The following is a 24284-nucleotide window of genomic DNA, read 5'->3' as shown; positions in this document are numbered from 1 at the left end:
CTCTGTTTCATGCTTTGTGAGACACTACAGTAACCTGCATATAAAGCGTGATCATTTTTGAGTTCTATGGAATTTTTAAAAACTCGCCTATGGCAGATAGCAAAATTATTGTCCTTGGGCTAGATTATTCGAAAAAGCGGACATTGCTAGCATGAGAAATCAAAACACATATTCACCTAATTAACAAAAGTTTTCTAATTAATTCCTTAATTAATTGCTTTACTGCACATATTGCAATTTATGAATTGTAGCCAGTGAGCTTGCAAGACGTATCTGCTTGAAATGAATTTCCTGGATGACACCAGTTTCAAGATATTATTTCCCAAAGTGTGGAATGAAATACATGAGCAGTCCAGTTACTTTTGTGATTCAATGCATAAAAGAGCATTTTGTTAAAAAGTAAGTTGAACAACAATGCATTTTTACGGCAAGTTTGATGGCGCATATCTCCAAGCTGGCGTCATTCTGGAAATTAATTCCAAGTGAATATGCCTTGCAAATTCACTGGCTACAATTCATAAATTGCAATATGTGCCATAAATTAATTCAGAAGATAATTAGTTGTTTTTTTGTTAATTAGTTGAATATGTGTCCAATTTCTCATGCATGTATGCCTCTCTGAATGATCCAGCTCAAGGATTAGAATTATGTTATATGCAACAAGCTATCTTTAAAAATTACATAAAACTTAAAAATAATCACCCCGTACTTACGCCAACAACTTTTTTTTCTTTTTTTGCAAATGCAAATAATTTCTTCAGGCTCAACTTTTGAACCAAGACATTTTGTAGTGTATACTGTAAAATAGAGGATTTAACATTAATAGCCTGCTTAGTTCAACCAGTGAAAATGAAAAAGCATCATCGCCAATTTGAGCGCAAGCAATGCTGCACATCTAAAGTTGGCTTCGACTTGCACCAGCTATAACGAATCGGGTCCTGCTCACACTGCATACACACTTCCCTTCTCATTATTTCAAGGCTGACGCTTTGACAAGCTTTTGGTGAGCATGTGTACCAAGTAGGCACCAAGGGCATGGCCCTGCACTCGATGGCAGCTTCGTGTGGCTGCGCTAACATGCCAGCATTTCGACCTTGGTATTTTTAACAGGTTGGTGTGTGCAAATGTTGTGATAGTGAAGCACTAAGTTTTCCCAATTTCCACTTATAGACACCTCCAGCTCCTGCAAGCAAAAAGGGCAAAAATTATGTCTCATTTTCTACTACTATGGCAAGTCATCACATTTAACATAAATGTGCCACACGGAGCAGCAGTGCTGCATGTCTGCACTAGGTTTTTTTCTGCCCTCAATGCCAGATGCAGCTTGCTTGTCAGTTTTAAAATATGAATTTAGGGCTTTTTGCCCAATAGTAGTATTTTGCAAGGGACAAGTCATAGTCATGTTCTTGTGAAAATGGGTGAAAAACAAAACAAGGAAACAGCGAAGTTTCTATGCACTGCTTTCACCCAAAGAGAACAAAATGTGCAAGACACTACACCTTGGCTTTTGCTACCGCACAAAGTCGAGCCTATGAGTACAGTCCTGTTCTGATCACTGCTGGGAGGAGGAGGACTTTGAGCCCTGTGGTGAGTCACTACCACCTGAAGATAGTGAGGAACCTCGGAGGAAGGAGCGGAAGGTTATGTCCTTGAGGGGCCCTCGGCGGAACAAGCTTGATGCTTGGGGACCTCTGGCTTTGGTGGCTCCTTCCTTACTGGCAAGGTTCTTGGGGTCAGGGCCTCGTCGCAAGCTTGGGTCAGGACCTCGTCGGTTGTCAGGGTCCGGGCCCTGCCATGGCATGTACTCACGCCTGCACCAAGAGATGAACACGGGTGCCTTTGCATGAGACTTTTGAAGCAACATTCTCTTCTGCTAGCCCCACTGAAGGAAAAAAAAAAGCCATAGTATATGAACAACAACAACAAAAAAAACATCTATATGAATTTGCTGTTAATGGCGAGCTCTTGACAACTTTTAAGGTAACTGCTACTTGCACATTAGCCAGTGCAGTAATTAGCTAAACCCTTATGCACTTTCGTTCCCATGTTTTAAAAATGGCAGTGAAATTTTAATAAAGGCCCTTGCAGAAGCCTGCTTCTGCACCACAGATGTGCAGCTCTCAGTCACACCACAAACAAAGTAACTTTATCTGTGATGTGGCCAAGTGGCCCCATTAACACAACATACAATCTTTCTTGCAGGCGAGCTGGCACATTCATGACAGTGATTGGCTTTAAACCAGCTGTGGTGAATTAGTGGTTACGGTGTTGTATTGCTAAGTATGAGTTCGTGGGATCATATCCCGGCCGCCGCGGTCACATTTCGATGGGGGTGAAATGCGAAAACGCCCATGTCCCATACACTGGGGAAAGGTAAAGATCTCCAGGTCGTCAAAATTAATCCGGAACCCCCCACTACTGCATGCCTCATAATCAGATCATGCTTTTGTCACATAGAACCCCAGAATTGAATTGAATTAAATTTGATTAGCTTTATGTGATGACAATTCAAAAGTGCAAGCTGAAAAACGTGACAGCTGCTATCACTAACAGCTGTGTGCACCTGGCACTAGGCTTGATGCAAAAACGGTCCATGCAAAGAATGTAGTGGCTACACCAAGAAAAATGCCCAATAGAATCTACGCCAACGCAAGGTCACCTAAGGAGAATGTTTAGTACATGCACAGAGTGTTTGAGAGCACTACAAATAAGGTGTGCAACTGGCTGGGGAATGTACTTCTTTTAGTTATCATGCACTCTTTAAATGAGAAAAAAGTACTACAGAAAAGATATTGTGCCACAAATAATTCAGTTTTATGTTTTTACAACTGATCGATAGCTTAAATATTTAAATAAAAGCTACAGTTCGTAATAAAGTTCATAATAGAGTTCATAAATAAGTTGCTTAGTCATTAATTCATTAGGCAGAACACAAAAGCTACTAGTGACTCCTCACCGCTGTTGTTAGCAGTGTTGGTTGTGGTTTTCTTTCTTCACCTTGTATCCAGCTTGTATGGGTTGATGACTACTTGCCATGCTCTACCTCCAAGAACTGCTGCCATGGTGGAAATGTGGTGAACATGGCTACCATAATGAAGCTTTCTTCCTGTGCAAACTGTGCTTTTCTCTCTCGAGTTTCAGTAATATGTGAAACAGGTTGTCAGGACAGAACCTGACTGATCTCCTGGTGACTGCCTTTCAAGCCCTTCCTCACTATAGGCAGACCTGTTATGTGTTTGACATGGAACTCGTACTCCCACAGCTTCTATGCTCAGTGAACTGGTTCAGTCAGCCTAGTGCAGCAGCTGTGCTTACTTGATCAGTCTTGCAAGAACATTGGCCTCTAAGTTGTAACTGCAGTGTTTGGGTCAATAAACTCATCTCCATTGATGTTCCGACTCTGAAGCCTTCTCTGCACTATGTAAATGAGTTAACAAGCTATTCTGCAGTGTTGCAAGTGCTCTGTAGATACGAGTCACATCCCCTACTGACAGTAGCTAGCTGGGTGTGCCCCACACAAGGCCCCGTGCTCGCAACATACATCTGGTTCCATCTGCACAGAAGACTTTGCTTCTTTTAAAGCTTGGTCCACATTGGATGAGACATCTTGTATACAGAAGACCTCCAGCACATACATAAAGGAACTTTAAGGCACATTCAGCTGGTCCCCACTATGCTCCGACTCGGATTGCAGCGATGCAGGGCCTTTTCTTCATTGGAGCCAGAGAAAGCGTGACCAAGCCAAATGTGCAGCTGCTTGCCAGAGCAATTGGAAGCTGGAATAGGAAGCCCGTCAGCATGTCTTCTGTTGTAAATAAACAAAGCACGCAGGCACCGAGGCATGCTGCTACAGCTGATGCCATGCCAACATTGAAAGCTACAGGAGCCACGTGACTAGAAGGTTGCGAGATCTCAGCTCCCAGGTCCCAGGTCGACAATGAGAGCACCTCCGAGCACTCTGAAAGAATCAGCCGAATGTGTTCAGAGTGCTCGATTTCGACCAGCCAAACGAATGCGCACTGCCAGAGCCCTCTGGAGCACTCAATTCTGACCAGCCAAATGCAATGCGCACTTTCAGAGCCCTCTCGAGCACTTGAAAATGACCAGCTGAATGTATCATTAGAAGTCTGTTCACCATGTCAAAAGTGGAGAGAAGGGTCCAAAAGATCATGCTATGCGAATGGGTACCATTTTGTAAATATGTACTATAGAATGAAACCATGCATGGAAATCTAAACAAAAGGTCCCCAAACCTGTTAAGCTCATTGGAAAATTTGACTTAGAAGTTTGTTTCGATAGAAATATTCTGTAATTCTGTGCACAAATACTTGTTTTAATAATAATACCATAATGAAGCAGTTAAAAACAACAAAAAGTAAACTAACTTTCTCAAGTATATATATGTCTCATGGAAAAAATGGCAGAACACACTCTCATAAATGCAACTTGGGAAGTGCCTCTGGTGCATATTATTAATGATGCATCACTACTAAGTTGAGATTATGACATAACAAAAACCTTGACTTAATGAAATACATGATTTAACAATATCTTTATGTTTCCAATAAGCCCAATTAAGAACATGTTACTTTTTGCTGCAATTTATCAAAGCAATGCCACATTACAATTTTGATTTAACAACTAAGTCATTGTGAACTGTGTACATACACTGGACTCTTTGTAACAAGCAAAAAAGAAACAGGGTGTCTGCCAAGTTGACATTTCCCAATTCCCTGAGTTTTCCAGGTTTTCCCCAGTGCCTTTGCAAATTTCCCTGAGTGACGCAGAACTGTTTTATGTCAACCATGTCGCCCGATGCTGTCACTCTCTAGCAAGCATATAAAAATATATTTAAAAAAAAACGACCTAATCCAGTTTGATAACTAAGGAGTAGTGTTTGTTTTATTCAAAATGAGAATAGAAGGGAGAGGTTAGTAAAATGCACAGCAAATAAAATGTCTTAAAACAAATTGCAAATCAAGTCGGACATTCTCAAATACGAATAAAAAGGAGGCGCACACAGAAGCAAGTATTTTCGAATATAAGCTATTTCTATCAACTGATAGCAAGGCTCAGCAGTATGTGGCCCAAACTTTTTCATGATTGAGATTATCTCGCAACAGCTTATAAGTCAACCTCAACTGTCCTGACATACTCTCAGCCCGCGTATGACGCCTCAGTGTTGTGCTTCACTACTACAAAGAGTTTATTTTGGTTTGTATTAGGGACACCTGCATCTCGGTGTCAGCCAAAACGTTGTCTTTTGAGCTCAAGCTCCTTCAAAGCGGCCGCAGCACACCTCCTTTCCCGTTCATTCCTCAATGCATAGATCCTTTCTGTTCTTGTCCTCGTTCCGCCACTCATTCACCCCACGGACAATTTGAAGCATCTTCTTGGTCCCTAGGGGCCGCAAAAACGTCCGAAAAATCGACCAGTTGGAAAAACCGAATGCATGTCTTTTACTGCCCTTAAGGGCTCAAACCGCCACAGGCACATTCGAAAAAGCTCTGAAGGCCTATCGGTACACTTATTTGGCATATTGGTGCTTGTACTGTGACAAGAGATACCGGGTGCATGTGTGTATAATTAAGGAATACATAGTGTGTCCCATGGCAGTTGCCTCTTCCCATGCTTGTTATGCTTCACCGCAATACTTTTGCGTACGCCTCACGAAGTAACATTTCTTTACAGAGGCGAAACTGACTTTCAGGAATCGGCGTTATGCAACGCACAGTGCTTTTTGAGCTTCGATGCCAATTGCGAGGACCACAAAGGCGAAGTCAATGCCATTGCTGACAGCGGAGAATTCTTTCAATGAAAAACACGGCACCCAACAGCAAGAAGCTTAATAGCGAACGTCTAAGCAGTTAGACCTAGCATTGCTGCAGTGGTGGCTACGGCTTCCAGTGGATCTGCGTGCAAGAGCGCCGGTTCGAGGTGGCAAGGTAATCAAAACGGCAGCGGTGGTGGCTTTGACTAATGCCATTTCGGACCTGCGGTCACGGCAAAAAATCAGGAAAATCGGATGGCAAAGGGTTCTTGCATGTGAAATTTCAGACCTTCTGATGCAGTGATACAGTGCAAAACCGTCCGAATTATCGGGCATCTGGAAAGTCGGTTGTTGACTGTACACTTGCAACTCCTCCAGCCGATGAAAGGCAGTCAAAGACGACCCGCCGTGGTTGCTCAGTGGCTATGGTGTTAGGCTGCTGAGCACGAGGTCGCGGGATCGAATCCCAGCCACGGCGGCCGCATTTCGATGGGGGTGAAATGCGAAAACACCCGTGTACTTAGATTTAGGTGCACGTTAAAGAACCCCAGGTGGTCGAAATTTCCGGAGTCCCCCACTACGGCGTGCCTCATAATCAGAAAGTGGTTTTGGCACGTAAAACCCCATAATTTTTTTAATTTGCAGTCAAAGACGATTCGTTACTATTGCTGTCTGTTACTCGAGCCAGCATTGCCGCAACTTTTGTTCCCTTTCAACAAATTTACAGCTAATTTTCCCTGATAGAAGCACAAATTCCCTGAGTTTTCCCTGAGTATTTCCAGACTACTCAAAACCCCCGAGAATTCCCGGTTTTCCTGGTTGGTAGACACCCTGAAGAAAGGTGCTAAAATAGGCTGTCATTTGCGTATGCATATTTTCTTGTGGGTCATTCCACGCCAAATCAACCAGCCTTTCTTCGACTGTTATGGATATAGCTGAAAAAATTTCTATGTTGTTTGTTGAAGTTCAAAATGATTTCTCCCCGTTTTTTTCTTCCCAAAAATTTTCTAGCATTTTGCCGAAAATTGATTGTTCTTGCCCAGCTGAGCCAACAACATTTCTTTTTCAAAGGCTTACTTTATCATCCAGTCATTCAAATAGTGTGTATGGCAAGACAATGAAGTGATGTGACTGCCAAAATAATGAATATTTGAAATACAGTACTTAAATACATTGCGTGCTTTTGGCACCGTCAAAAACCGCTAAAATATTAAAGTTAGAATTTTTTTCTCGGAACGCGAGAAAACCCAGAAGCCATAAATTAAATATACATAGAATGGCAGCTTCGTTGACATAGTGTAACTAACTGTAAAGTTATAATTTCTTGCAAAAAGCTTCGTGTTCATGGTTGAAAAAGTAGCTTTGGTGGGTGACTTAAAAATGTATCTGATATATCATTAGCTAGCTCTAAATGTCTGCTATTCACATGAGAAATTACAAAAAGGTTTTTTTTTAAACCCAAAAAATTATTTTTTGAATTTTTGTGTCGGCACTGCCTTCGCTCTGATGTGCGCTTAAGTTTGACGTCCTGGGTTGCAGAGGACAATGCTGACTTCGTCTGCAACACAGATGACAGAAAAACAGTGTCGTGGTCTGCGTTTTATTGCCATGAAATGCACGCTCTAACGCAATGTGGCTTGTGAGTGAGTGAGTGAGTGAGTGAGTGAGTGAGTGAGTGAGTGAGTGAGTGAGTGAGTGAGTGAGTGAGTGAGTGAAGTAACTTTATTTTGGTCCAGAGAAGACGCAGGGGAGACCCCGCGCCACCCGGCTAGTCCCACGTAGGGACCGCCAAGCCGAGCTTGACGGCCCGATCGCGGGCACTCTGGACGGCCAGGGTTTGGTCGCTGAGTTCGGGGCTGCCCAAGAGCGCAGCCCACCTATCCTCGCTGAAGGAGGAGCCGATGGCTTCACACCCCCCCAACACATGGTCCAATGTTGCCCTTACTCCACAGGCAGGGCAGTCCGCACTGGGGTATCTTTCGGGGTATATGGCATGAAAATGCTTGCCGTGTGCCAGGTGAGCTATACAGCCAATGCACATGGAATATCATGATGTGTTAAATTTGTCAGGGAGTCCTGCCGAGTTAAAACGTACATTTCATGCAGTTTATAAAAAGAAACTTTTGCACTTAGGTAGCCAGTAAATCCAGAAAGAGTGCTGATATCATTCACGCAAAGTATTTGAAAAGATATGTCGCACTGTAATACAGAGCGGCGTATCAGTATGTGCTGCGACATGCAATGCGGTGCGACATACAGGGAGCAGGACACTTTGGGCCCCGCTCCCCGGCACCCAAAGATTGTCATGAGACGATGGAAACAGAAAACACCTTCATAATTACAACTGAAAGCCTACATGAGCGTGAACAAAGTATTCTGGTGTGGTGCATTACTGCTGTTTGACAGCCTGAACATGCTCGTCAATAAAATTCATATGTGCCCTATTCAGGATGATGTGCTCAGACGTTGATGTCCACTTTTCGCATTAATGGAAAGAAAGACAATACGAGTAGGGGCTGTGGCACTTGACGTTGCTTCTTTTTATATTAATAAAAAAAAGCTAGTCACAGCTTGTTGAACAGTTTCCCAGGCTCATTTTATTAACGTCTCCTTGATAGATGGCAAGACTTCATATATTTATGCTGTCTGCGTGATCCACGTACGAACATTTCAAACAATTATTTTTTGCATTTGAAAAATAATGCCTTTTTGTAACTTCTCACATTAATAGTAGACATGTAGATATATCTAATGATATACCACATACAATTTGAGCCAACCACCAAAGCTACTTTTTGACCATCAACGCAGAGCTTCCTGCAGAAAATTATAACTTTGCAGTTATTTTTCAGGCGATTGACTAAACCTTCAAAGCTTTAAATATTTTTTGGCTATGCTATATCAACCGGGCTACCATAATTTGTGGCTTCTGGATACTCCTGCGTTTTGAGGAGAAAAGATCAAACTTTGCATTTTTTGTGGCTTTTGTTGGTGCCAAAAGCACCCAAAGTATTCAAATATTTGAAATATTGGCTTGCTGTGGTAGTCACATCACTTCATTGTCTTGCCATACACACGATTTGAACAACTCAATCATACAATATACCTTTGAAAAAGAAATGTTGATTGATGTCTTTTGGCTCAGCTGGGCAAGAACAATAAATTTTCGTCAAAGTGCTAGAACATTTTTGGCAAGAAAAATAAAACGGGGAGAATGAATTATGAACTTCAACAAACACATGGAAATTTTTTCAACTATATCTGTGACGGTCGAAAAAATGCTTGTTGATTTGGCGTGGAATGACCGTCATACAAATGTTGCTGCCAATTCTCCGCAAGCAGTCTGAAGCCTGCTGCACTGTCATCACAGTATAAAACCTGTGTGTGACATGTTTCTTCAATGCTCCATCCTTCCATCCATCCTATCACAACACACACTTCAAGCAAGAGACTAGACGTCGTCTTTCTTATATTACTCACAAGAGGTTGCCATCATTTGGCCCTTTAAGAAGACTTGCATTGGGCCCCTTAGGACATATTCGACTCGAAGGTTGCGTCATCTGGTCTTCATGGGTGCTGGTACCTTTAGAGAACCTGCACAAATGACCAATAAGTCCATTACAATTGTTAGCAGTTTTACAGATGCAAAACTGTTTTGCCACAGTAGAATTCAGTTTGCACAAGGTGCTTCAACACAGTTGGAGCTATTAATACGAGCTCCTTCTAAGTGTATACATGAGAGACAAGTACAGTGTGCTTAGAAGCGTTTCTCAGGTAAAATCCACAGGCCATTAAGGTTTCCCGAGGGCATTTCTCGGCCCCACGACATACCACACTGCACAGGACACAGTTGTATGCAACATCTGCGGATTATAAAATTTTGCCTCATAATCCAATTTTCCTCTCACTGTACGCCAAGTAAGTTCTTCTTCTTTCTTCCAATCAAAGCCCAGTGCATAGGCAAAATGAGAGTGGACCACTTGTTAATGTAGAAAAACACATTAACACTAAAAATGAGTTGTTCTTTATTTAAAACAAAACAATAAAGGTATAGGGGGGGGGGGGGGGGTAGCCCTTACTTGACCATTGGTGGCAGGAATTATATGGTGAATATGTGAAGGAAGTTAAAACTTCCTTCAAACTCTAGTTGCTTAATTTGTGTCCTTTTACACGATACAGTAAACTCTCGTTCACTTGAACTCTGATATTTCGAAATATGGGCTGTCGAAATTTTTTTCCGGTCGCGGTTTCAACCCGCTTTTTAACCCCTTATCTCGAAAAGGTTTTGCGCAGGATTCTGGATATCTCTAAATCTCGACCCCAAAAATACCAGTAAAAAAATTCGCCTCCATTCCGCCCTGTGAAAGTGCATCACATACAGCGAAGCTGTTACCAACGTTAGACAAGAACAACTGACGTCAGATATGTGCCACCACCCCATCTGATGGTAGACAATGTTAGACAAGCACCACCACCACAAGCGATGTTAGACAACCACAAACTGCTGATGTAATACTTTTATTTTTTTATAGTTGGAAGTGCAGCAAACATCCTCATTCTTTTAGGCCCTCCACCTAGCACAAGTGCACTATTGAACTAATTGAATTTTTCAAAGTAAATTGCATCAGAAAATTCCTAAACTACGACTTACACACAAGCTACAGACATGATAGCTTTGGATTGCAATTCGAATATACGAGAAAACATATTTCTGCTATGCAGAAACTCAGGCAAAGCCCTTTTCCTTTTCCAGCTGCTGTTTGAGGTCTGTCTGAGTGGCCACGGCCACTAGGTGGCGGTACTGCTTTTGGGTGAGCACAGCACGAGCCTATGAAAAATCCCAACCAACTAGAGGCTAACAGCTTTGCTGTAAAAGGCAACAAGGCAATGTCAGCAGCATCGCTTGCACTCGCTTTTTACCTGGCGGCAGCTTGCCAGCCATGCCAGATACCGTGCTGGGCCGTGTGCTCCGCTTACCTTTCCCATTCTTTCTTTCTATCACTGCTCATGCATACTTGCTGGACTGCTTGCCGCCACTTTGGTGTGGCTTCGCAGCAGTGATGAGCCGGGAGTCGTTCTTTCTTTTTTCCCCCCTCTCATATCAGACACTGTCAGTGAAGCGTAACTGCGAGTCGGCTTAGTTGAAACAGTTCATCTTAAAACTTTTTGTGTGCAAACAAACAGGGACGAAGAATAGGAGCAACACAAGGACGAGTGCTTTCTAACAACTTAGTTGTTGTTAGAAAGCGCTCGTCCTCGTGTTGCTCCTATTCTTCGTCCCTTTTTGTTTGCACACAAAAAGTTTTAAGATGAACTGTCAGTGACACATCAATGTGCTCACAGCGTATTAATCGTGACCTTGAGCAAGATGATCGGAACTTTTAGCACGCATGATCAGCCTACGCGCTGTGCCGAAAAAAAGTCAGCTTACGAGCCCACAGGAGTTCAGTGAGATCATTGCTTGATAAGGATGCCCGCCTCATGCCTCACGCCCGCACGATGGGGAGGCGTAAATGCTGCATCACTTGAGGACATCTGCTAAAGACGTGACAATTGTGCTCTTTCGTTAGTTTCAGTTTTTGAAATTGTCCGAAATTCATTACAATGCAGAATGTAGCAGCGCCAGCTTTGTGGATGTCTGAAAATGGTTATGCTCGAATGACTGGCTTCAAGTATATCGTTAAAATCAATCGTCTTGATTCTGAGCCAAGCATGCTGTCTTGGTATTGCCAGCAATGCCGCTGCCTGTAGACGCCGATGTCGCTGGTGCCGATGCATGCGATAGTGACCAAAAATATTTGTGGACAACTTTCCGTGACGATGACGGGAAAGCTACAGGCCCAAGGAGGCAATGTGCGCACAAGCGGGAGCGCTTCTGAAAGAAGTCCTGCATGTTCATCCGAATTAGTTTAATCTGGGGAAGAGAAAACATGAACACCTTATTTACAACAGCTAAATTAGACGGAATGCACCATTTAGTGTTAAAGGTGACTTCTTTTGCAGCTTTTCCCTTCCACGGCTGGGCAAATGCAAAACAGCTGCTGTGCATGGAAGCTGTGTCGACTCAGCGTCTGTTCCGAGAAACCAAAAGTTATTCCATCCAGGTGTAGAAGCTCCACCCCCATAGCTTTCCCTTCATTGCCACAGAGTATAGTGGTATTTTGGAAAGGTTCCATGGTGTCTATGCAAGGCCAGAGGGTTTCTATTTTCGTGATTTTGCTTATCTCGAAATTTCCCCCCGTTTTTACAGCTTCGAGTTAACATGGGATTACTGTATTATGAACTAACGAACGCCCCTTTAAACATATGAGCACTTCATTTTCAACTTAATATGTGATAAATTAGCCTAATCAGCTAGCATATGCACTGCAGACCTATAGTAGTTCATTTCTCATTAAAATTTAACCTTCTAAATTTCAAACAAAGAACATGATAATACTGTATTTAGGAGGTGGGAGGTGCATTCATTATGCGGGGTAAGGTTTATGGGAACTTTTTTGAAAAATTTGTTAGAGAATTTAGCTTTGCAGTAAATACACATGTCCACTATTTGCAGTGACAGCTTCTTGCAAACAGTGACAGCTTTACAGTTTTCAGCCACCAGAAAGCGAGACGCGTCCAATTCGTAGCGAGCAACTTGCCGTGCTGCTTCTGCCAGTAGCACACGCAGACTCTGTCAACATCAAAATGCCTTCCAGCAGCATGATTCCCCTGCTACACCGCATACTCCATGGCCTTTGACTTAAAACTGAGTGTATGACTGGAATTAAGACCCATCGCCCACATCAAAATGCAAGACATGCACAAAAGCGTGCATTACATAACGCCGTCATGGAACAGCTGCCTGTAAGGTAGAAAAATAATCATGCGGATCCCACACATTGAGGGAATCGGTGTAAGTGGAGCTTTAATGTGCTGGTAAGACAAAATGGTGCATTGTAATAAGAAAGATGGACAGCAAACTTCGATGAGGAATGTATTCTGTAACAGTCATCAGCCACGATGGCATACTTTACACAGCAAAAGTAAGTGGGCTATATTCTCAAGTGATCACTTTCTGTGTTACTAACACTTTCACAAGATTTCGTGCGACTCTGCAGTGGTCACATAGAAGTAGATGGCTGAAAGCATTTCTGACAATGTGTGAACATGGCGAGCTAGCCATAGCACCAGGAACGCTGTCGGCCGTATATGCCGATGTGTTTGGTGCCGAGTCACGTGAAACTTTACAAAGGTGATCGTCTTCTCCATAGCAACAGCTTCTACTCAGCGAGACAGCTCACAATGACCACCACAACCACGATTACCACGATGCGCCAAATTGCAGAGTTGTAGGCAAAGAAAGCTTTGCTTAAAAAAATATGGCTAATGTACTACTCTCTGGTTCACTTTCCTCTAAATGCGCAAATTGTTTTGATTGTGTGTCGCACTGACATCACGACAGAAAGCAAGTGAACCAAGAAACTATGGCCTGGCTATTCGTTCACAAAACTGCACGAGACCAAAGTTGGAGATCTTATTAATACAAGTGAAAAAGGAATCCTAACTTTTAACAGAAAAGTTGAGGGTGCATTTATTTGCAAGCGCATTATAGTGCAGGTAATATAATACACCTTATGCAAACAAGGTAATAAGAATTTTCAATTGTTACATATTGTAAATGATAAGAAAGGACTCACTTGAACAACTTCCGAAGGAACTTGGGCCTAAATGCTCGTTCAGTTATCGATTTAGGAGGTGGGGATGTAGCCTTGTCACTGCAATAAAATTGCACCAGATGAACATATTGTAAATATAGAGGCATAGAAAACTTTCACAGATCATTCATATATATTGCCACACACGAGGGGAACACGGTGAGCATGTGCTGATGTTCACAATAAGGTAGGCCATTCTTGGGTATTGAGAACCTTTTTTCACAAGGCAATGTATTCTTGGACTATATGATACAAAGAGATGAACGCAAACACTAACAGCTTCTAGATAAAAAATGAAGATTCCGCCTACTCTGTTTCATAATGAAGAGTGTGGCTCGACTACAACGCAAGTATGTATGCAGTGAAACACAACTGCAAATTTTGCACAAAATGTAGTTATGCTTGCAAAGAAACACAATAATGTATAACACATCATAATGAGCTTACTACCTACTGATTTAGATATCTTATATGAAACATCATTAGTGTGGGGATGTTGAGTAAATTAACATAATCCAAAAACAATCTTAGTTGGATGGTGAAAGGGAGCATAATCTTTTCCCAGCAGTGGGTATTATTGTGTTGGTATTTCATTCACAATGATGGTAACCGGTGAGCAGAAGAGAGCATGAAACTTTGCAAAATGCAATGCAGCAGCACTGTGCAACACCAGAGGAGCAAGTGGTTGTTTGAAGGCTGCTCCTCTGAACACTGCAACCTTGTTTTCATCTACAGAGAGTGCATCAAGATGTCATAACAAAAATAGCAAGGTTTCATTCACTAAACATGCACTGTCGAGTGTTCACTCTATCTAGGATTCTGTGTAATTAGTTGTCAGTTCTCACAAACTTTGTTCACCTTTAGATGTCATCTGAAGAGACAACTTAACTTTTCTTTGTAATTCGTTTAGTTTTTTTTTTTTGAGTAATACATATACCTCAAGCACACATATACCTCGCCTAGAGTGTCAGCATAACATGTTATGTCACACCATATTTGCATGAATATAATGTGTTTTTCGTTTTCATAACTGCCAGCCTGAGAAACCGCATCATATTATAATCAGACTGATGCTCTGAATACAATTAATGCAAGATTTTAAGCTTATGTTGCACTTCACACTACGCCAAGCTAAGCCACATGGCGACAGAGCCATGCGACAAAGCGAACCTGGCAATGCAGATGTGTGGAAGAAAGGTGCAGGTCTGTAACCAAGTAATAGTGCAATGCAGCACAAGAAAGCTATGCAGAATGCAAAGTTCCAGGGCTTCTTTGTCTCCACGATGCATTGAAATTCTACCATGTATTGCTATGTAAAACAAAAGTAAGATGGTGTTAACGCGAAAGAGCACAACCAAAGTATGCTAGCTGAGTCACGTATAGCGTCTCACTTCCTGAGGGCCAAATTAGTATTCTCGATTGTTCATTTTCTGGAATACTGCTTTTACTGCATGTTGACTGGCCGAACCATTTGATTTCATTAAGTATTAAAAAAAAACGAGCCACAAAAAGACGCACACAGGAAACATATAAGAAGGCAGGAAACAGCTTCTTTCCTGTCTTGTATGTTTCATGGGTGCATCTTTTTCTGGCTGGTTTTTTCTTAATACAATGCACCAACTAGCCCAACAATGTGTTTTACTTTATCATTTCATTTCATTTCACTTCATTTATTTATATCCCATAAAAATGGAAGGGGCCACGAAGAGAAGCCACAGAAATGGCTTGAAAGTTCTTTAACCCTCTGTTACAGTGGACAGGAATGCCTGTCATTCCACTGAGGCACTGTGTTGGACATCATGTGGTGTAAAACTGAAAATATCTCTGAATGTTATCAATTGAGAATAGGGCTTTGGGTTATTTCACAGCCATGATGCTCATGGCACGACAGCATGAGTCGGAGCACCAGCTGAATGATGTACTAGAATTCTATTAGCCATGCTGCAGAGACTAGCCACAGTAGCAGTGGTATGCCATACAGTAGTACTGAGATATTGTGGCAATCATAAAAGGCTTCATCTAACCACTTGGACGACCTTTACTTCTATGTGGCCAGAGGAAAGGAAAGTTTCATATGCCTTAAAAAAGATTTTAACGTCAGCCATACAGCTGTACAGCTGGTGGAAGTTTTGAGTATTGTACAGGTAAACTGGGCAACTTGGCAGGTATGCATTAGTGCCTTAATCTATCAGCATTTTTATGTGGCCTGATCTTCTATCAGCCTCTACATGCTTCTCAATGTACTCGAAATGGTGGTTTTCTGACAAGTCATGTTGCAAAACTACATTTCCAACGGTGGCAGACATTAGGCTTCACAAGTGCAGCTTTAAAATTGTGGTGACAAGTGACAATGGCCCATTGATGAACATAAATTATTGCTTTCCAGAGTATTCAAAAGAATGAAGGCTACTTAACATAATCTTGATATACTAATCCCTATGTTAAGTAATCAAAACTGTGTTAACAACCCAAAGTAGCAAAAACCTGGAAATGTGATTTTTGGCCAAAACTCAGGACTTCTGACATCATGTCCCAGTTTAAATTAAAAGAAAATAGAAATTACCTGACAGTTATAAGTTGGGTTTCTTCTTTGGAGGACCCCTCTGAAAGAGACAGAAGTATTAAGTGAGCCAGTTCAATTTGGATAGTACTGCTTTGACAACAGTTTCGCATGCAGACAAACCTGAATGCGCACAGGCAACACTTAACACAGGCAACATCTAATCTGAGTGAAACAGCAGCATTAACTTCATTTTGGATAACAGCAGAAATAGATTTAGGTTATGCTACAATACTTAAGTATTGTGGCATGGCATGTTATCAGTGGTACAGTGAATAGACAGACTCGGCAATCATATGCAGAAAGCTGTGTATGTAACAGCTGGCTGTTGTATATTTCTCTCGCGATGTCAGAATATAGCAACATGCCACCAGATAAATATGGCCAGCATGAACAAAGTGAAACACAATTAACTGGTTGAGTTGTGATGGATTAAGACATGGTTTTTAGCACTTTGGCACAAAAATATACACAGGGACAAATTACGAGAAACAATATAGGAGCACTGACTTTCAAGTGGAATTCTTGTTTATCACTATGCTTGTGCTGCAGTCTTTTGTGAATTTTTATAACACATGTTTGCAATGTTTTCTTTATTGACAGGGCAGTACAATACTCAAGCTGTGTGCTTAATCACATGCATTTGTTTGGTGCCTAGGTTGATAATTGCAGCCTTTTTACCATGCACATCATGAATGAAGGCTCAAGGGAATTGTGCAAATTGAGGGCTGCTTCATGGAAGAGGAAAATAATGTGTTCTTTCTGTGGACAACTTATGAACTTTTCATTATGAATTTTTGTGAAAGGAAGTTGTTTGTGCCTTTGCTAACAAACACAACGTGGAGAAAAGAGGCCCTTTTCCATGCTTTGAGAAGTATTGTACACTGCTAAGCAACTCAATAACACAAGGAAACTGGAAATGCAGTCGAACCTCGTTATAACAATGTCACATCTGACACAAAATACCTTTGTTACATCTGCTATTATTTATAGTGAACATACTGGTATTGCCAACAACAAAATCGCAATGGTATCTATGTGAAAGAAATGCAGGCATGATGCATGATGTATGAGCATGATGCATGATGACAGCAAAGGGTCTTCTATCGATTTTCATGGCCCATAGGCTGTTACAATACAAGTCATGTGAACGTACTCAATTACAAATGTGGTCTGTCCCATTAATAATATGTAACTGCATGATCAGTGTGATAACATGGGATCAGCACGTTGGCTAGCAAGATGCAGGATAGCCAAGCTGTTGATGAAAACACGCATGCACTCTCAGAATGTGCCATTTCAACTTGCTCTTGCTGAGTATTTGGTATCTTTGCTACCAGAATAAACATATTAAGCTGCAAACAAACAAATATTCATTTTGCTGTGACTGATATTACCTTAGAGCTTGCATTTTCAGTTTCGAGCAGTAGAACACTCATTTCAGTGAAACGTGACCAACCAAATTTTATATTTACTTTGTTATATCTGATAAATCATTAAATCTGAGTTTGTTACATTGAGGTTCGATTGTATGCACTTTCTCACATGTTTGGGTACATATAACCTATATTTGCAACACTGGAATCTACAATATAGTTTGATGGGATGCCATCAAAGCGGGTTTAAGCTTCTGACTGCAAGCAGTTAATAAGGAAAAAATTATGTAGTAGTTTAATATAAATGAAAGCACTACTAGTAAACTTTTCTGGAGAGTTTTTTTTTGCAGAGGAAGGGTCTAAATACAAAAAGATATTGTGAAAACCATGGCAATAGACTGTTGACATCAGTGCCATCATTTTGGCTGCAAAAGTCAAGATGGGAAGCATGGGCTCATCTTCTTTTTCACTAAAAGCAAGATTATTCTGCTGAATAAATGCAAAAATAGTTCCAAATGAGCAAACTACCAGTAGGGCATCATCTAGTCTTTTCCTTTAATGTCCCCTTAACATGCAGGGAAGTGAAACCTTATTATAATGAAGTTGGAGTAAAGTAGAACAGAACAACGCTTGCATATGACCATAAAAGTTTCGCACTGAACAGCTGTTTGGAGAATTGGGCGAGTTCGATGAATGCAAGTGGAAAACTGTGCAACGCTGTACAAGCTCTCTGGCCGCTAGCTGGACGAAGTACGTGTAAAGTGCAAGAAAACCACTTTTCTGTACAAATGAGTTCCTTCCGACAACTTAGTGACCCATGCTCTCTCTGAAAACTCAGCTGCCAACTCATATTTTTCACTGCATCAGAAGAGAAAACATGAACAAATTATTAAAACTCTGTGAATTAATACACAGCCCAGCTGCTGTTTGTCACATATGCTTCAAACAAAAAACAAGATTTTCGGCCATGGCCATGTTGTTGAAACAACTGCTATGTGCACTGAACTAGCTCCACAGTTGGCTAATAACAGCCTGCATGTTTGACCACATGTATACCGCATTGGCAAGTGCACATTGCTTTTCTACCCTTGTTTCTACCAATGTCATGTGCTCTAAAAGACCTAATCTAAGCAAGTTGTAGTTGTGTTGCTGATCCTTCATATTGATCCTCTCCAAATTTTGTCCATCCTTTTAAGCAATGCTACACCGCTCAAATGCCCACCTTCACCAAATTTGTTAATATACAGACCAATGGCCAGCACATGGCAAGCAATGCGTGTAAGAAGCTTTGTGCATAGTGCCCTTTGAGTAGCAGGGACATTTGACCTTGGTTCAGCACAGAAGACAACAGCATCACGTGCAATGCTATGTTCATCATCATTGATGGGGCCCATTCAACCCTTTGCCAGGCAAAGACATGGGACCTTTGCCATGCATGGCAGCATCCAACACTGTTTCAAACAATACATGGGATGAAATAGCCATTGCTTCAGGAAAAATGGTCTGTTCTATCCATTGGTAAGGAAGTTCGGGGTCATTAAAGCAAAGTAACAAATGCATGCACTTCTATGAAATTTTGAAGGGGGATTTTGTTTTGTTCGTTTTCATGATTATTTGATCAACTCAATTTGTGATAATGAGGTTAAACTGTAATGACACCTGCATTTTTTTGCCCTAGATGCACATCTATCTGTGCCCATGCAATATGCTCAGTGTGCGCCCAGAGCTTTCACCAAGCATGCAGAGCAATCTACATAAACATGTCAAGAGCACTTGTAGGATGGAGTATTCACTGTATGAATAAACTGACCTTTAGTGGACGGTGCAGATTTGGTGACAAGGGTCAGGCCATCAGTCTGGGCTGGGGAGGCATGGCGGCTTCGTGGTGGGACGGGGGGAGTGCTCTTAACCAACACTCCTGGCTGTATGCCCTCAGAACCAAGGAGTGGACGGCTGCATCAGAGCAGAAAAGACATGTGTTATGTGCACGTATTCTGGTAACTTTTCAATTATGCTACATATTCAGTGTGCAGTTGCAATGCTATAGAAACCACAGACATAGCGCAGTGGTAGAATGTGTATCACTCCACTTAAAACAAAATTAATAATAGATAATTGTTTTTTCGACGAGAACCAGGAAACTGCAAACTATTGGCCGCGCACATGACTGATGGCAGTGCTGTGAATGATACCTGGTGATTTCAGCAAGACTTTCATCTGTTGTTACAGCATTTCAACTTGTTTGTTCCTGTTGCTGATGCATATAGACATATCATGTTTCTCTCAAATTACAATTTCTAATTCTTTTGCGCCTTGATTTTAAAATACTCAGCAGTTTTAGGCAAACAAATGCCACATTACTGATATCTTTCATAAATCAGCAGCCATGGCAACAAGACATGCCAACTATGGTCATGCGACTCAATTGCAAAACATCACATAAACGGAGTTGAAATACAGTCGGCACCACTTGGGAACCTAACAGCAACCTTGTGGCTCAGTCACATATTAGCACATTGACTATGCTGCAGGGTAAAGTTAAATTCAATGAACATATTTCGTTATTTTTCCACTCATTTTGTGATGTATAACTGATGCTATCGTCACCAAGAAAAATCTAGAAATTCTACTGTGGGACGATTAATCTGAAAAAGTAAGTATTAGTGAGTTTTCCAAAGTTTTGCTAAATTGTTTTATGCATACTTTATATATACTGCCTTGCTGCAGCAGAATTTCATGAGATAATCACTTTTCAGTCCATTAACTAATGCACATTTTGTTTAGTATGATGCCCTGCAATGGGTAGAGGGGGGGAGGGCTTCAGGTTTCTCTCTTTGCTTCCTGACAGTCCCAGGCTGTCATATTTATGTATACAGGGAGTTCCACGCAACTTGAACCAAACATTAAAAATATACAAATGCCAGGTAGCTGGACAGAAACAAGGTAATGTTGTTCGCTGTCACTTGGAGATATTCTGATTATTTTTTACATTCTGCCTAATTACATAATTAGTCTTAATTAATCAACTTCTCAAATTTTATAATTAGATGAAAAGTGTAAATTCAGAAATTGTTGAGCAACGTGAAATTTCCCGATACAACTTTCTGTTGCTCAATACGGGCTACATAAAAGTGTTTTTCCGGGCATAAAAGCAGCCCATGAATACACGCAAAGTGCCTCAAGTGGACAGTCGCGCAGGAATTTTGCATGTATTTGCCGGCTTCTTTCACGCTCAGAAAAACTTTTATATAGCATGTATTGAGCAATAGAAAGCTGTATCAGGAGTTTTTCCTGTTGCTCTACAATTTTCTCATTGACACATTTAATTTAACTATAATATTTGAGAAGTCAATTAATTAGTTAGGGCTAATTATCTAAATAGGCATAATGAAAAAAATAATCTGGGTATCTCCAAGCGACAGCAAACAACATTATCCTGGTTCTGTCCACCTATGAGATATTTGCATATTTTTAATGTTTGGCTCAAGTTACGTGGGAAACCCTGTATACAGGGCGTAGGTGGAAAGCCCAAACTCCACACTTCCAAATAAAATCATGGCTATGCCTCTAAATGTAACAACAACTTCTTTTCAATGCACTTTTGCAAATGTCAGGCCAACCACATAGCACTACGTTGTCAGTGAAAAAGTATACTATATTCTGTTCATTGGAAAGATACACACCAAAACCAAACTGTTTCATTCACTACTGTAATGTAATAACATTTGTTCATTTCACTTGTAAAATCTCATCCTTCACTTGTGCCTGCTACCAATGGCAGGAGCAAGGAAAGAAGCATGTGTCAGGAGCCCAGCCAGTTATTTGTATTCCTCATTTCTGATGCAGGTGCTCAGCTGACTGACGCATAAGGGCTGAGCTGCATGTTTTGTGACTTGTTGCTCAATGCCAGTGGTAATGTGGAAGCAATCAGATTTATTTTTCATGTGCATAGGCAAAAGTCTTCTTTGCCAGTGAACTTTATATTCATATTCCACATTATGTAAGAGAAAATTTGGTAGCACCACACACTACTTAATTTTATGTTTTTTACACACTGTTTTCTGGTGGTGCTCTATGAGAGGTTCCACATACATATTTCATAAACACCAAAGATCTGTTGCACTTATGTTGCGAAAATCTGTTGCTGAAAATCTGAAGATGTACTGAGAGATTCATTTGTAGCAAATATTTATCTATACTTCGCTTCTTTTCACTAGTCGCCTGAAGCAGAAGAAAAATAGAGCATGAATTTAGAAGTTTCACATGCACTATTACTTTCAGAAGCAAATAGTGTTTAAACATAGCGATGTGGAATATAATTATGTTCTTTACCACAACCACGTTCACCAGCAATAGAGGCTTGTCTCTAAAGAAAAGGAGAAGCATGCTTCTGTCACTTAATCGGGGCTTGACATATCAACAAGCTTGTCGACTCAGCTTCAAAACTAAAACCGGGGGGCCTAATCAGCTGTGCCAAGCAGCCTTCACGAAGCCAGCAAGTGGGTGCAGTGTGGTAGTGGAGTTCCCTAGAAGAAGTTACACATGACAAGGTATCACTCAAACTTCTTGGGGCTTATAGACTGCTTAAAGGAGACAAGTGCTCGTTTATGAGAGCTCTGTTGCAGGGAAGTGACATAGGCAATCCAGCTGACATGCTCACAGTACAGGACAGTGGCCAAAATTGTTGATTTACACAATGTAACTTTTTTTTTTGCTATTGGCAAAACGCATTCGTTTGAATTTAATGTGACACCGTTCACAGGGTAGGCCTTCTTTATTATTGCCAATTCTTTAGCTTGGCAGGCAATTATGAAGCACTGATTTTGACTTTGGCAGTTACTACAAAAACATAGTGCCGAAAAACCAAAGGCTGTATGGAAGAAGTTGGCAGAGCACACATTCTGCAAAAACAAGGTGGAAGTTGTGCCATATATTCATAAGACCTCATACAGCCTGAAAAAGGTAGCCCAAAGACTCGGCATATCGACTGTTTTTTCAGTCCCTTGCAAACTTTCTTGCCTATGTGCATGTACTTCAAGGAAATGAAAGTAGACTGCTTACAAGAAGCGTGCCAAGCCCTTTGTTTTCTGTTCTGTGGGTGTCGTGTATAAAACTCCTCTATCATATGACTAGAAATAAATCAGGCAGACCGGTAGATGTACTGACCGAATGAACTGAATGAATCCTGGGGTTTTACATGTCGAAACCATGATTTGATTATGAGGCATGCCGTAGTGGGGGACTCAGTACAAATTTTGACCACCAAGAGATTTTTAATGTGCCCCCAATGCACGGTAAGATGTATTGATAGAGTACAAGAGCACGATCTAGCCACAAGAAATAAGATACCTGCCCACATGTCTGAACACTGCGAGTAGTACTCATACAAGCCACTGTGGAGTTGCATCATTAAGGTGCCTGGAAAAAAAAATTCATCAGCCCTTCCACTCTGTGAACAAGAACCAGCAGCAAAGCTGTGTTATTATTACAACACACAATGCCCACTGGTAGTAACAGTGTGTATAGGACGCAGGTGGCCATTAAACCAAGCCTCGAAACGGGCGACCATATGCGTCGACCAAGACGCAGTCAAAGGAGTGCACAAAACAAAACATGCTTGTTTGTAATTTGCGACTGAGCATACTTTCTAGTTAATAGCTCAATGAAACTTGGAAAGACTAGAGTTTTATTCTAGCGGACAAACATGGGGCTGTTTATTTCCCTCCCATAGAAGCCCATGTATTGACAGCAGACGGGAATCGCACAGTATTTACAACTTCACTGTGAACTATGTAATTATGAAAAGTAGAAGATACTAGGCGTAATATTAGAGTCGTCTTAGCGGCTAATTGTCATATAATTTGTTGCGGGATACTTTCGATAAAACAAGAGTTACAGCTGTTTTTTGTAACCAGACTCCCTCCATAGATGACCATGTGCTGACAGCAGACAGGAATTCTGTAACGTCTACAACTTCGCTGTGAACTAATTATGAAAGTAAATGAAACTTGGCGTAATGATAGAGTCATCTTAGCGACCAATTTTAGTATGATTTCTTTCCAAGATACCCACATTAGATTAGAGCTACAGAGCATTAGCGAGAAACTAGATGAACATTTATTTGTGCCGACGCGACGCATAGATGGATGGACATCAACCACCACCGAAGGGTAGCTATATACAGCTTTGATGTAAAAGTAAATGCATTGTGGCATGCGAGCTGCTCGAGGCTTACTTTATTCACAGGAATGGTGAAACATGTACCAGTGACACCTCAGTTTTGCTCAGAAAAAGTGAATTCAGTATGATCTATATGCTTTTACTGATTGCAGTTCATGGATGTTCACGTTCAATGTGCACATATCTGATAGCATTAGGTAATGCATATTTTGACATGCCAGTTTCCAATAAATACCAGTTAGTTGCAAGTGAACACTGTCCCGAGTTCTTCCTCGTACCTGTCATTCCTGTGCTCCTTTCAAACATCCCAAGTATGAACCCATATGTCCAACAACTCTTTGCTAAGATGAAGGACCTGTTGCAAAATTAGCTGCGCTGGTGCTGCATCCACCCTGCTCAGAAACTCAACAAGCGTGACAAAGACATTGGATGACAGCAAGAAGCACACAGGACAGAATGTTAAGTCCAGTCAAGCATTCGAAGATGAAAAATCTAAATTGTCATTATGTTAACGTTTAATCACCTCTATACCCCAAAATATTCCATGTGCAGCCACCAAAATGGTAGGTTAGTTAAATCTGACAATTCAAGAGGAAATCGAATACTACATGGAGGGCAGTCGTGCTCTAACAACTGAGTGACATATTTGCTCTAACCAATTTACTGATACCTACACATTCACTCTATCTGTCTCTAAAGCA

The 24284-nt window shown here is 41.2% G+C and overlaps 1 protein-coding gene across 5 annotated transcripts in view; it reads right to left on the bottom strand.

The window, feature by feature from the left end:
* Window positions 1–644: 644 nt before the first annotated feature.
* Window positions 645–24284, bottom strand: part of LOC135907444 (uncharacterized) — a 78680-nt gene continuing 55040 nt past the window's right edge. For all 5 annotated transcript variants that reach the window (XM_065439129.1, XM_065439130.1, XM_065439131.1 and 2 more), the window contains 5 exons: window positions 19214–19356; window positions 16031–16070; window positions 13450–13527; window positions 9251–9364; window positions 645–1811 (listed from right to left, as the gene is read on the bottom strand). In XM_065439129.1, coding sequence (XP_065295201.1) covers window positions 1553–1811; window positions 9251–9364; window positions 13450–13527; window positions 16031–16070; window positions 19214–19356 — 634 coding nt within the window. In that variant the 3' untranslated portion in view covers window positions 645–1552. The remainder of the gene's footprint in view (window positions 1812–9250; window positions 9365–13449; window positions 13528–16030; window positions 16071–19213; window positions 19357–24284) is intronic.

Source organism: Dermacentor albipictus, chromosome 1, assembly GCF_038994185.2.
Source record: "Dermacentor albipictus isolate Rhodes 1998 colony chromosome 1, USDA_Dalb.pri_finalv2, whole genome shotgun sequence".
Lineage (NCBI taxonomy): Eukaryota > Metazoa > Arthropoda > Arachnida > Ixodida > Ixodidae > Dermacentor > Dermacentor albipictus.
The sequence above is the reverse complement of the archived record's forward strand: the minus strand, read 5'-3'. Positions and strand labels throughout refer to the sequence as shown.